The sequence below is a fragment of the Bos mutus genome, chromosome 9 (assembly GCF_027580195.1).
Source record: "Bos mutus isolate GX-2022 chromosome 9, NWIPB_WYAK_1.1, whole genome shotgun sequence".
Lineage (NCBI taxonomy): Eukaryota > Metazoa > Chordata > Mammalia > Artiodactyla > Bovidae > Bos > Bos mutus.
The window spans coordinates 14,740,390-14,754,694 of record NC_091625.1 but is presented as its reverse complement, the minus strand read 5'-3'; the positions used below and the strand labels follow the sequence as shown (position 1 = coordinate 14,754,694).

At 39.7% G+C, this 14,305-nt stretch overlaps 1 protein-coding gene across 3 annotated transcripts in view; it reads left to right on the top strand.

Moving 5' to 3' along the window:
• Positions 1-14,305, top strand: part of COL12A1 (collagen type XII alpha 1 chain) — a 117,627-nt gene that overhangs the window by 92,112 nt on the left and 11,210 nt on the right. For all 3 annotated transcript variants that reach the window (XM_070376207.1, XM_070376205.1, XM_070376206.1), the window contains 8 exons: positions 1,338-1,487; positions 3,500-3,577; positions 4,901-4,987; positions 6,408-6,461; positions 7,519-7,614; positions 8,864-8,917; positions 9,268-9,321; positions 13,452-13,505. In XM_070376207.1, coding sequence (XP_070232308.1) covers positions 1,338-1,487; positions 3,500-3,577; positions 4,901-4,987; positions 6,408-6,461; positions 7,519-7,614; positions 8,864-8,917; positions 9,268-9,321; positions 13,452-13,505 — 627 coding nt within the window. The remainder of the gene's footprint in view (positions 1-1,337; positions 1,488-3,499; positions 3,578-4,900; positions 4,988-6,407; positions 6,462-7,518; positions 7,615-8,863; positions 8,918-9,267; positions 9,322-13,451; positions 13,506-14,305) is intronic.

The following is a 14,305-nucleotide window of genomic DNA, read 5'->3' as shown; positions in this document are numbered from 1 at the left end:
CCAGCATCAGAGTCTTTTCCAACGCGTCAACTCTTCACATGAGGTGGCCAAAGTACTGGAGTTTCAGCTTTAGCATCATTCCTTCCAAAGAAATCCCAGGGCTGATCTCCTTCAGAATGGACTGGTTGGATCTCCTTGCAGTCCAAGGGACTCTCAAGAGTCTTCTCCAACACCACAGTTCAAAAGCATCAATTCTTTAGCACTCAGCTTTCTTCACAGTCCAACTCTCACATCCATACATGACCACTGGAAAAACCATAGTCTTGACTAGACGGACCTTTGTTGGCAAAGTAATGTCTCTGCTTTTGAATATACTATCTAGGTTGGTCATAACTTTCCTTCCAAGGAGTAAGCGTCTTTTAATTTCATGGCTGCAGCCACCATCTGCAGTGATTTTGGAGCCCCCAAAAATAAAGTCTGCCACTGTTTCCACTGTTTCCCCATCTGTTTCCCATGAAGTGATGGGACCAGATGCTATGATCTTCGTTTTCTGAATGTTGAGTTTTAAGCCAACTTTTTCACTCTCCTCTTTCACCTTCATCAAGAGGTTTTTTAGTTCCTCTTCAAGTGGTTCATTTAATTTGATGTTGTTAAATGACATTGACACTGCAGCCTGGTTCTTGAATTTTTAGTTCAAGGCTCTTGATTTGGGATGAGAATAGCTTTCTGTTCAGTCGCTCAGTTGTGTCTGACTCTTTGTGACCCCATGGACTGCAGCATGCTAGGCCTACCTGTCTGTCACCAGCTCCCAGAGTTTACTCAAACTTATGTCCATCAGTGATGCCATCCAACCATCTCATCCTCTGTCGTCCCCTTCTCCTTCCACTTTCAGTCTTTCCCAACATCAGGGTCTTTTCAAATGAGTCAGTTCTTCACGTCAGGTGGCCAAAGTTTTGGAGTTTTAGCTTCAGCATCAGTCCTTCCAATGAATATTCATACTGATTTCCTTTAGAATGGACTGGTTGGATCTCCTTGCAGTCCAAGGGACTCTCAAGAGTCCTCTCCAACTCCACAGTTCAAAAGCATCAATTCTTCGGTGCTCAACTCTCTTTATTGTCCAATTTTCTCATCCATACATGACTACTGGAAAAACCATAGCTGTGACTAGATGGACCTTTGTTGGCAAAGTAATGCTTTTTAATAAGCTTTGCTAAAAAGCTCTGCTTTTTAATAAGCTGTCTAGGTTGGTCATAGCTATTCTTCCAAGGAGCATACGTCTTTTAATTTCATAAATAGCTTTAAGTACACATTTTTTTAATGTGTGATCTGATATATGTAGAAGTCAGCCATATTGTTCTGGGCAGAAATTTTATAATGGAAACGAATGATCTTTTTAGGTTCATATCGTAGTGACCTCGAAAAGTGTTAAGATTTACATCGACTGCTATGAGATTGTAGAGAAGGATATCAAGGAAGCTGGAAATATCACCACTGACGGTTATGAAATTCTTGGAAAACTGCTTAAAGGGGAGAGGAAGTCAGCCACAGTAAGTAACACAGTTTTATTTTTCTTGGTACCTTGTATGAAGATAGAAATGACATTTTTCAAAGTAATTGGTACTTTTTCTTTTCCCTCGATGATATTTTTAATTGTTTTATATCTTGGTTAGATAGAAACACTGGAAGTTACACTGAGGTAATATGCTCCTGACAAAACATGATAATGTGCTTTACTGCTAGAAGCAAATTAAGATGTCAGGGCAGCAGAGAACATCATGTAGTTGACTTGAAACTGAATCAAACTGGAGAGTACAGCACAAACCGTTGCCAGGAGAATCAGTGAAATGTAAACGAATTCATTTTTTTGCTCTTCAAAAGTAGGAACTGTTGACACAGCTTTGTGCATTCAGGACATTTTGCATTTGTGGACTCTGGCTGTGACTGTCACAGAGCTACGCTCCCTCACAGAGGGGTCAGGCCTGCCTCAGAAGGAAGATGAGTGTAGGGTGGCAGCCGCCTCACAACTGTCATTGGCTTGTTTGAGGCGGGGGCTTGCCAACCCTTTTACAATGCTATTTAGTAATAAACTGTTAAAACCTGAGGTTTTCACTGTCCCAGGCTAAGTTCATAATAAATGTTGATTAATAATAACATTGTTCTGAAAGCAAGACTACTATTTTTGGCTTCTATTATTTTTTAGGATAATTTTACTTGTTTATTTCTGGCTGTGCTTGGTCTTCGTTGCTATTAGGCTTTTCCCTTGCTGTGACAGATGGGGGCCACCCTCTGGTCGTGGCGTTTGGCTTCTTGTTGCCGAGGCTTCTCTTGTGGTAGAGGACGGGCTCTAGGGCATGTGCTGCTCTAGTTGCATCACATGGGCTCAGTAGTTGCGACTCCCAGGCTCTCCAGCACAGGCTCAATATTGTGGTGCATGGGGTTAGTTGCTACATGGAATGTGGGATCTTCCCAGATCGGGGATTGAACCTGTGTCTCCTGCATTGGCAGATGGATTCTTTACTGCTGGGCCACCAGAGAAGCCCTTCTATTATTTTTTAAAATTGCTTTCACTGAGCTTAGCTTTCTTTCATGGACAGAATTTTCGTCTCTATTCAGAAATGAAATTTTTAACCCTCAATGTAGAACTTGAACTTGCAAACACTCTTAGCTTTCACCATGTGAAGTTGAAGTTGCTCAGTCGTGTCCAACTCTTTGTGACCTCATGGACTATAGCCCACCAGGCTCTTCCATCCATGGGATTCTCCAGGCAAGAGTACTGGAGTGGGTTGCCATTTCCTTCTCCAGGGGATCTTCCTGACCCAGGGATTGAACCCAGGTCTCCCAGGTTGCAGGCAGACGCTTTACCCTCAGAGCCACGAGGGAAGAACTAGTTTTTAGTGCAAATAATATAATTGCAATTAAAATCATTTATTGAATATTGGGTTTAGTATTTAAATAGAACAAGTTTATAAAGGAAAGAATGACTATATCTAAGTGACCTTTTCTTTTTTATCCAAATAACTCTGTTTTTTAAGTGTAGAAAGATAGAAAATATATGTATATTGAAATAGTTAAGCTGAAGGTAAACATGAAATTATTAGTTAGCCCCTAGGTAAGAATTTATAAGAAACAGAGCATCAATTTAAGAATAAGTGAAGAATTTTTTAAAATGTTACTTTTTTTTTTAACAGAGGTAGACTCTTAAAAGTTGATTTAAATGTGTGTAGCCTTCAAATTAAAATTCTGATTTAAGTGCACTCATCATTTTTAAGGATATAAAGAAATCAATGTTCTCTTAAAAAAGAAAAACCTCAATGAGACATTTCATTTTAGCCAAGGAAATGAATCAGAAGTGGGATTATCACATATGCATTTTGCTTTACTGTCCCTTTCTCTGAGGCATAGGTGTTTTTGTTCTTAGGAGGTAAGGATCACACTGCTCTCATTGCCTGGACCCTCTAGAGAGTCTGTGTGAGAAGTTGGCAGAGGTTAAAATGTGGAAATGTTAATATGAAATGTTCTTCACGCATCTTTAGCTCACGTTGCTGTTGGTTGTTTACAGTTCCAAATCCAGAATTTTGATATTGTCTGCAGTCCGGTGTGGACCAGTAGAGACAGATGTTGTGATATTCCCTCCAGAGTAAGTGAAACAGAATGAAATTTTGTCATGGTTTTATTAGTATTCAAGGAATAAGAAATGTGGATGAGGATGGCCCGGGAGAGGAACTATCCTCGCAGCTGCATGTTAGGATGGAGCCAGGGACACACGTGGTGTGCGTGCTCATTAACGACCGCAGCTCAGGCTGGGACCCCTCCCTCAAAAGTCAAGAATGTAGAGGGCCACATCTGGAAATTCTCCCTAACAGCTAAAGTGGTTAGGCATAGTCAGAAAAGTCCTGCTTTAATCAGCATGTCTGATAAACCCATGTACTGCAGAGTCCTCCTATTGCTTGTAAAATACCAGCATTTTACAGTAAATGCTTATTAAATCCTTTACAGGATCAGCCATCATACCTCTCTGGATGTCTAAGTAGAAATGCTCGAGTGATGGCCTTCCCGCATATTATCTGTGTAGGTGGTGATGGTTACAAAGTTGAATGCTGAAGATGGATTTGAAGTTCTAGGCAAACAGTGAGCTGCACACACCCACAAAATAAGTGTGCATTATTTACTCAACAAATACTTACTGAACACCTGTTATAAGCCAGGCACTATCCTGTGTGCTGGGGTTACAGCAGTGAAAGGGAATATTCTAGTGAAAGGCAGAGGAAGAGGAGGAGTTAATAAGTATGTTATCGAGTGAAAAGTCATAGAAAACAAACCAGGGTACAAGGACAGGTAGCCAGGTGAGTACCCTCAGCCCTCAGGGAGAAGGTGAGATTTAAGCAGAGACCTGAGTGAAGTGAGGGGACAAGCAATGTGGATAATGGAGAAAGAGCATTCCAACCAGAGGTGACTGTAAGTGTAAAGGCCCTAAGGCCACAAGCTGCCCTGAACATCTGAGAAGCAAGAAGCGGATGAGAGGGGCTGGGGCAGAGTGAAGGAGAGGGGAGGTGGTGGGCAGTGAGGGGGGGGGGGCAAGGTGGTGGGGTGCTGTTTTGCAGACTGTGTAAGGCCTATAGGCTGTGGAAGGGATTTTAAATTTTATTCTGAATGAAATGGGCATCCATATCTGAAACACTCAGCATTTCTCTAATACCAGACTAGAGAGAATTGGATTAATTTACCAGGGGTCCCGATGATGGTTTTGTAAACATATCTTACGTGAGATTTCCTAAAGCAAAACTTGTAAAGACATAAAGGGGCATAGCAAGATTGGGCGAAGACTTTGTAATCATAATTAAAAATTATTCTTTTAAGTTGGGAAATAGATTTCCTTGTGTGTATAAGATAAGTGGGTGTGGCGGATAAGAGGCTATGTTTACTTTCAATTCAGAGATAAATATTCTTTTCCAAATTTCAGAGAGATGAAGCAAAATGCCCAGCTCTTCCGAACGCTTGCACGTGTACACAGGACAGCGTTGGACCTCCGGGACCCCCCGGCCCTGCAGTAAGGAGACTCCAGTAGTCCTTCTAGTATTTCCAGTTAAATCTTTGGCATAATCATCCTTTGGTCAGTGTGTTGCGCATAAAATGCTTCTAGCCACTGGTGTGTTGTAGGACAGAACAAGATGAATTGCAGACCATTTTCACGGCACATCTTGAGATCTGAACTGGAGTAAATCCAGAAGAAAATCTGAAAGCATTTGAACACATTTCTCTACTCACATGAGAATGAATGATATGGGCTAGCATTCAAGAGCTTTTCAAGATATGGATTTGGGTTTCTCTCTTTAATTACATGATTTTGAAAATTCCTTACATTTCCTGAAAGCTTCTTGTACCTATGTGTGGAGCCATGATTGAGAAGCTGACCCAAAAAAACTTTAGAGCCTAGGATATATGTATGTTATTAGCAAGCATATCATAGAATAACATATAGAGGATAATTTATGTATGTGATGATATCATAAACTCTGGGTGAGTGTTGGGGTTAGGAATAACCTGAGTGAGAAGACTGACCAGGTCTTTCCATGGGGTGGAGGGGAGACCAATAAAATGCAATGCAAAACACTGAAGAGTACAGTGTTAGATCTTGTTGATCAATCACATGTGACCTGGGCTGGTTTTTCAGAATGGAAGTGGTACCACTAAGCTTTATTGACCTCTTTTAAGAATATGGGTTAATTAACATAGAAACAGTTTAAAGAGCCTCAGAACACCAGATTTTACTGTACATGGTTGTTAACAAATAATGTAAATTGATTTTAGGTTAATTACAAACCAGCTCCTCATATATGGAATCCAAATATATCTGGAATTAACATCATTTATTTTCTTTAATTAATAGTGACTTACCTGATTTATATTTATAATCATAAAATTATAGCTTGGATGTGACTTCGATGTTTTTGAGAAGTAGGAATTTTTTTCCTAATTGTAAGATAACGTTGTTGGATATCAGTACCATGTTTATTTCCTCTTTGTTCAGTGAACAGGTCTCTGAATTCCTGTTACTAAATTACATGTTGTGAGATTCTGAGAGAGTCTTGTTATTACATGTTATTTTGCCTGAAGAATACACTCATATAATTCCAAAATAGATTTTTTCCCTTAGAAATGCTTAAATATTGTATTTAAAGTAATGCTTTTTTTTTTTTTAAGTAAACCTCAAATTTTCAAATCAGCTTCAAAATTTGCTAACAATTAAGGAAAGATTAGAATATAAAAATTAGATCCTTAAGAATGTTTTGAAATTCTCCTTTCCCACACATTTGTATGATAGAAAGTATTTATTTCCATATTTCATAAATAGCCGTAGAAGTATTGGTTGTCTGGAGTATGTGCTGCTTCTTAAAGCAATTTTTATGTATCAGCTTCTTCCTAGTTTTCTATGTTCACCTAAAATGTTCTCTTACTATGTATTTTAGGGAGGACCTGGTGCTAAAGGTCCGAGAGGTGAAAGAGGTGTCAGTGGGGCAGTTGTAAGTATATTTTAGAGTGCATTTACGTTTTCACCTATATGTTGAAGTCTCGTTATTCAAATTTCCGCTCACAGGGTAATGTGCCCTTAAACAAATTGATTCAAGTTTAGTGAGCCTTAGGCAATATATTGTGATCTCTGTCTTGCCTCTAGATATCAGAATGGTAGATTAGATTAGTCAGATAAAGGAATGTACAGGGATGTCACAGAAGTGGGAACTGCCCATGGGAGATCTATAGAAGCACCTAAGGGCTCTGCTCTCATATGGGGAAGCAGAGGGGGAGACCTGGCCATCAGCTGGAAGACCCCCTTCAAGGAGCAGAGTCCCACTAGAGGGAGCTGAGGAGGGTTCATCTCTCTCAGAGAAAGAGCCAAGCCGGCCACATCTGCCTTCGCTGGGGGTCACTGGCCTCTTCTGCCGGTTCAAAACTGTCTCCGTAAGACAACTCCAGCATCTTGGGGGGATGTATTATGAAGGCGATGTGTAGTTTTTGTCATACTGTCATTAAGCTAACTCAGGAAAGTGAGGCTGGGGTGCTGACCCAGGGCTGTCTGACTCCAGGTTTGTCTTTTTCTACCTGGACACCCTGCAAAGAAGCTCCTGCTCTTTCCTTGCCTGATGTAGACATATGTTAGTCCCAGAAATCAGCCCAAGTCTAAGAGGAATCAGGACCAGCTCAAAAGAAATCAGATCTAGTGAATTTTGAGTTTTGATCTCTGAATGAATCTAGGACTATAGATATATGAATATATTTGATGTATTTTACTTTTTAAGAAACCTATTCCCATGTAAAAGTAGGTTGGGAAATTTAAGTGCTCTTGTGAATTTATTGTACTTTCCAATTCTTTTAGTGAGTAGTCAAAAGAAGAAAGGGATGACATTAATAAATACTTTTATATTGGGTTAGCCAAAAACTTCGTTTGGGTTTTCTGGTCAACCCAATAGATGGGGCGATTTCTCAAACGTTTGCAGATTCTGATTGGTATCTGAGAGTTGTGAAGACAGCCCTGGAAGGGCAGTCTATGACTCTGTGCTTGTTTCTCTGTTCTGTATGTAGGGCCCCCCCGGTCCTCGTGGAGATACAGGTCCTCCTGGGCCCCAGGGTCCTCCAGGCCCTCAGGGACCCAATGGCCTCTCTATTCCCGGTGAACAAGTAAGTACAAAGGCTTTCTGTATGAAATGAGGATGGTGGATTAATGCTGAATTTAACTGGAACATTTTCTACTCTATTTTGCCAAATTCAAGTGTTTTTTCAGAAAACTCAACAAGTTTAGTCATTGAGATGACTTCCTGTGACTGTAATTTCAGATATGTAAATAGCATATGTAATAATATGTAACTATGTAGGAAAAATTGTTGCTACTTCTTTGACCTTTAAAAATTATTTTAATAAGTAATGCAAATATCCTTTAATATCCTGAAAACTCTGAAATGGCTTTGAGTCTGTGGCAGGCCCTAGGGTTCTGTCTGATATTTATGACTTATTTATCTAGGTCATTACTTCAATAAAAATTTGTTTTATTCCAAATGCCAATCTGAACTTAGGAGAAGTGTCTTACCTTTTAAGGCTGGTGTTTTATTTAACTACTTTTTTCTATACTTTAAGATAAAACAAATACAGCATATGAATAAGAATCCAGATAATTACATAGTTTTAAGTCTAAGCTCCCTTTGAAGACCTTTTTTTTTTTGCATTTAAAGAAAAAATAATCTATATCAGATATAGCTAGAAATGAAACATTTGAAGGAATTGGATTTTTTTTTTTTCACTCAAAACGGTTGAATGCAGGATTTCCCTGGGGGTCCAGTGGTTAAGACTGAGAGCTGCCACTGCAGGGGGCACAGGTTGAATCTCTGGTCAGGGAACTAAGACCCTGGTACCTCTCAGTGCAGCTGTAAAACAGGAACAGGGTTGAATGCATCTACTTTTAGCTTCGTACATCCCCAGGGGAGTTTGGGGGAGCTTTATTTCTATTTATTTTCTTATTACTACTATTAAATTATCAGCTTTAATTCAGATTTGCCTATTAACAAGTGTCTTTTAGCATGTAGTTATACAGAACAAAATTATGTTACATTTCATTGACTCTCCATTACAGTTAGCACCAAATTAAATATGTTAAATAATAAAAATAGTTTCCCCTTCAACTTGGGTTCTTTTAAAAAAGGCATATTATCCCATGATTACATAAAATGATCCCACAACATGATAAATGGAAATTATAACAGCATTTGTAGTTTAAAAAGTGAGCATCAGTCCCCAAAATAATTTATTCATCTCCCTTCACAAATATGCTTCATTGGATTTATGAAGTGATAGAGATTTCAGGAATGACTCACGTCTTCCCTTTCACTTAATTTCTGTAAAATGCTGAGACCTGTTTTCCCACTGCTTGCTCCAGGGTCGCCAGGGAATGAAGGGCGATGCCGGAGAGCCAGGACTTCCAGGCAGGACTGTGAGTTGTTCTTCACCTTGCCTTTTCTTGACTCGTCAAGTGTTCTTTGCAAAGTTGCCCTTGTAGTGCCTCAGAAGGTGAACCAAGGTTAAGCCGCAGAGCAGAAGCCTGGCCATTTTCCATTCCGTCGCCTGGTCTGAGGCTTCAGGCTGGGGCTGTGCAGTCAGGTCTGGGCTTGTTGACTGAGCTAGCGTCTAGCCCTCAGGCTGGCTCTGCGCTCAGTACTGAGTTTCTGTTCCTTCTCAGAGTCCCCTGACTTTTCTGCCAAACATTTTGGAGAAGGACATGAATTCCTTTCCTCACACAAGAAGTTTATTACAGTGTTTTCTTGCTTGTTTCCTTTTGTGTAGGGAACTCCAGGATTACCTGGCCCACCAGGACCAATGGGCCCTCCAGGAGACAGAGTAAGTTTTCTTGCATGGCCTCTAACGACATGATTATTGCCTATTAATTAACCCCCTATCCCAAAGTTCAGTTGGTGTGGCTGGAAATGGCAGAGTTCACATATCTCATAGGAGGCAGAAAAGCTAATATCAGTGGACCAACTGACACCAGGACAATCTCAAGGTCTATGAAACAAAATGGTGGGACTTTAAATGAGTTGTTAGAATTTTGGAAATTTTAAAAAATTTAGCATGCTCTGAAAACCAACGACTTTTGGTTCATTGGAAAGAGATTCAAGAATCCTAGAAAATTGCATTAAATCTGAAAATTAAAATTTTTTTATGAGGCATCTTTTATGTAACTCTAAGAATAGTCTTGATTCCCTTGGCACTTTGTATGTGGTCAGGGACATCTTTTCTACACCTTTAGAACTCAGATACCATCTGCAGGCCTCTGTGATGGATAGCACCTGGAACTTAGTAGGAATTTTGCTTTTTTATGGCAGATCTCAGGTCTGTTCTTGAGTTATGAGGAAATCAGTACAGGAGACCCAATTTTTTCTATGACAAGTAGATGAGAAGCACAGTGAGTTCTGTGCTCTGTTTAATGTTACAGAAACATTTGGTTTCATAGGAGACCACAGATGCTTTAATAGAAGGTTTTAGAGCTGCTCAGAACCAAGTCACTAATGACTTCAGCACCTTCTAGTTTAGACAGCAGTCTGAGTGTTGTCTGTATTCTGACTAATCAAGTCAAAACATAAGGCTAGCAGCAGGCTCTGAGAGGGCCAGGGCTATAATAGTTGTCACTCACGCATTGATTTGCTAACCTTAACACCTCCAAGACACCATGGGGCAGAAGAGTTGGGCCAAAGAAGAGATGGAGCAAAGTTTTGCCCAGATAATACCAAATGTTGGATGATTTGCCAATGAAATTTATTTGCTCTACTGCCTACTCTTGAATTTATGAGAAAATGAGGTCAAAGAGAAAACTATTCTCTGGGAGCCTGGGACCTGCTGGCACTTATACATGTTCTTCTGACTCTTTGGAGACTGGCACTCTAGTTTTATTTGAATTCTTGTCTTATAATAAAGGACCACAATGATATTGCAAGGGTGACCAATTGGTCTATACAATTAGTCAACGAAACCAAAAATATCACAGTCAGGAAGTAATAATGGATATTGAATATAGTTCAGTGTCCTATGATAAACCATGATAAGAAAGAATATGAAAAAGAATATATATGTATAACTGAGTCACCTTGCTGTATAACAGAAATTAAATACAACATTGTAGATCAACTATACTCCAATTAAAAAAAAAAAAAAACAGAAGTAATGATGGGCTGCCTCCCTTGCCACTGCTACTACGAAAGCCATGTTGGGTTGGCACGTGATTCAGCATGGGTTCCATGCAGACTCGCTGGGTGGTCAGTGCCCACCCCATCAACATGCTTCTTCTGAGCTGGTGGTCAGGCAGCCATCCCCACCATCACTGCTTCCCTGAAAGTGAGGGGTGGGAAGGACAGTGTTTTTCAGTCTCACATTTTAATCTGTGAATCCAGCTTTGTGGTGAGGCAACCCAGGACCCTCATGTTGAGAGTGAGGAAGGTTTTCAGGAAATTATTCGTCCTTTTTCCATCACAGCCTTGTACCTACAACTCAGTTTCCTGTCACTAATGCTGAGAGTAGGAGTCACAGCTGATGGAACATAAAACGGTTTTGGAAAGTTAGACTTTGGGTGCAGACATCTCAGCCAAAAGAGAAAGGGAGACAGAGAGTGGAAGGAAGGAATGAAGAAAGAAAGGAAGGAAGAAACTTGAACCCTGTGGTGGGAGAGAAGAGAATAAACTCAGGAGAGCACGCCCAAGACCATGGTGATGAAGGAAGATGTCTCTAGCAAGGTGGAGTTGGTAGAAGCAAGAGGCTTAGGTTACCTTCAGCACAGATGGATTTTCAAATGAGCCACAGTTGTGGGGCCTGTTAGAAAGTAGCAAGACAAGTACATGTTCAGGCAAGTCATACACGTGTGTCTGTGAAAGCGACCACAGGTCCTCTCGGCCATCCTCCCATGGAGGGAAGCAGCAATAACTGCTGCAGCTTTGAAAATGGAAAGTAAAAAAAATAAAATTTGCAGCACAAAGTTCTGCAGATGGCTCAGTGTTAGCCCTTCTGAGGTCGCCAGAATAGAATCTGCCTCATCCCAATTTAGGTATATGTTACTTCTAAGAGAAAATGACTTGGTTAGACCTAACTGTCCACCCATGAGTGAGTGGATAAAGAAGATGTGATATTTTTATATATGAATATATGTTTAATATATATAATGGAATATTATTCTGTCTTAAAAGAAGAGGGAAATGCTATTATTTCCCAAAACATGGATAAATCTTGAACCTGGACATGCCACCTGAAATAAGCAAAGCACAGAAAGAGAAATACTGCATGATCTCACTTATGTATGAAATCTCAAAAAAACTGAACTCCTGGAAGCAGGTGGCTGCCAGGGGCTGAAAAAGAGGGCAAAATGGAGAGATATTAGACAAAGGATACAGAGTTTCAGTTATGCCAGATAAGTTCTGGAGATCTAATGTACATTATGATGACTATAGTTAATACTATATTGTGTACTTGAAATTTGCTAATAGAGTGTATCTTAAATAGTCTCACCACATAAAAATGATAGCTCTGTGAGGTGATGGGTGTTGTCTTGTTTGTGGTAATCATTTCACAATGTCTACATGTATCAAAACATCACGTGTACACCATAAATATATATGATTTTAATTTGTCAATTATAGCTCAGTAAAGCAAGGAAAAAAGAGAAAATGGTTGATAAGGAAGTTCTTAGGATGACTGAAGGAGGATTATTCATAGACATGATACTTACCTTAAAAAATGAAAGAAAAAGAGTGTTTTCTACAGTGGTCGGAGGAAATTTAGATGACATTCAACTGTGCAAACCAGACTTGGAGCATTTTTGCTTCTTAAGTGGCTCCCAGGAGTGGTGTTGATGTTATATCAGATGAATTTAGAGTCTGTTTTTTGTTAAGCAGGCCTAGATCTTCCAGAAAACAGTCTGAAATGTTTATCTCTATAAGTTTCTGAATTTTTTTGAAGGGACAGACTATTTCTAATGCAGTTTTAAAGAAATCATTTAAACTTCCTCTTTTGTAAAAATCGATGGCAGTGTGGATACTTAATGCAGGCAGTGATCCAAATGTTCTTGACTTTTTGCTAGGATCCAAGAATATGCATAAAATTATCACTTATTCTCAAAGGAGGCAAAAATTTCCTTTGACAGAGGAATGCAGCAACCATAAAAAACTGCCTGACTCAGAAATCCTCGGCTGGATTTCAGAGGTCTGCACTTGGGATGAGTACTAAGCGGGCAGTGAGTGACTTATTCCAGGCAGAGGTCGTCTGGCACTGTGCACGCTGCACAGAGATGCCCACCACTCCTGGGTACATCTCTCCTCTCAACCTGATCTGGTATGGGTCTAGCCTGTAAGTGAGATGAGGAGAGATGGACCACTAAACAGTTAAGTGGGGATTGAAGATTTCCTTTCTTTTTGAGTGGTGGAGTTAAGATAGTTTTGCCTCTTGCTTGGAGAGGGGGAGAGAAATCAGCCAGGAGTGAAGCAACAGTGGTCCTGTCCTGGCTGTCTGGAAACAAGGAAGGGAGTTTTCTGACCAGGTGGTTGGCCTCTCCTGCATCTTCTATGACGTCACCTGGTTTCCTCAGCAACATTCCCTTCATCCTATTTTGATCGTTCCCAGGCCAGTTCGTGGACGTTGACTTTTCAGTAGAAAGGGCTAGTCTTCCTGTAGATTTCTTTATACTCTTACAAAAGCAAAAGTTAGTATCTTCATAACAGGAAACTGCCTTCTTTGGAGAAGACTAGTTTAATTCTTAAAATGATTTTATTTGTAACCCTATAAATGACTGAGTTTAGAACTGAATTATTCAGTAAAAGGCATAACTTAAATGGAAAGCATTTTTTTTGGCATATTTATCTTTATATTGAAAAGTTACCTGCACTTGGGTTAAATCCCTCACCTGTCACTTTTATCATCCTGTTTAGTTTCTTTCCACTTTGCTTGGTCATTATTTCACTAATCCACACATAATTTCATTTTTACAATAGGGCTTTACTGGAAAAGATGGAGCAATGGGACCCAGGGGTCCCCCTGGACCACCGGTAAGAATGGAATGCGTGACACTCGTCTCCCTGTCCTGACCCCCTACCCCAACTCGCTAGGAAAAAACTCAGTAACCTGACCTTTGAGGCATGTTCCGTTTGTGCTGTGGACCACACGGTTGAGGGACCTGCTTGTTTTTATTCTCCTAAAACAAAATTGGCTAGAAAAAACAGATGTGTTAAAATAGAGAGTCTTTCTGTTTAATGAAGTTATATTTGAAAAACAGAAAAATATCCCTAACTGGTTAGTGCTCTAGTTCCTTCCATGTGTACATTAAGTGGTGGGTTTTATGATCTTGCTGGTCATTTCCTGTTCTAGAATTATGAGTCTGTAGCTTATATTTGAATTTTAAGGATATTAATTACTGAACAGTTTTAAGTCATTCAGAGGATGTAATTCGTACTGAGTAGGTTTTCCAATTAAGATCTTTGGGAAAAATACTGAAGCCAATGACTCTGAAAGAAGTATCTGTATACTTGCCTCCGGGTGAGATTGCAATTACGTTGTTGGAGGTAATGGATGCTCTTCATGGCTTCTCGCTAGATATGAATGATTCATGTTTAATATATATGTTCTCAAATAGAGTTGAAAATGTATAGTAAACTTTGATTTAAAGTATTTACTACAGAGATTAAAATGTATATGATTGATGAATAGAAGATTGTTTTACAGAAATCTGATGATTCCATTTTAAGGAAGTTTTAGCTTTAGAAGATAATGTATTGTCTAGCAATATTATAAACATTTTTACTAAAATATGGCTGTGTGAAAGTCGCTCAGTCATGTCTGACTCTTTGCC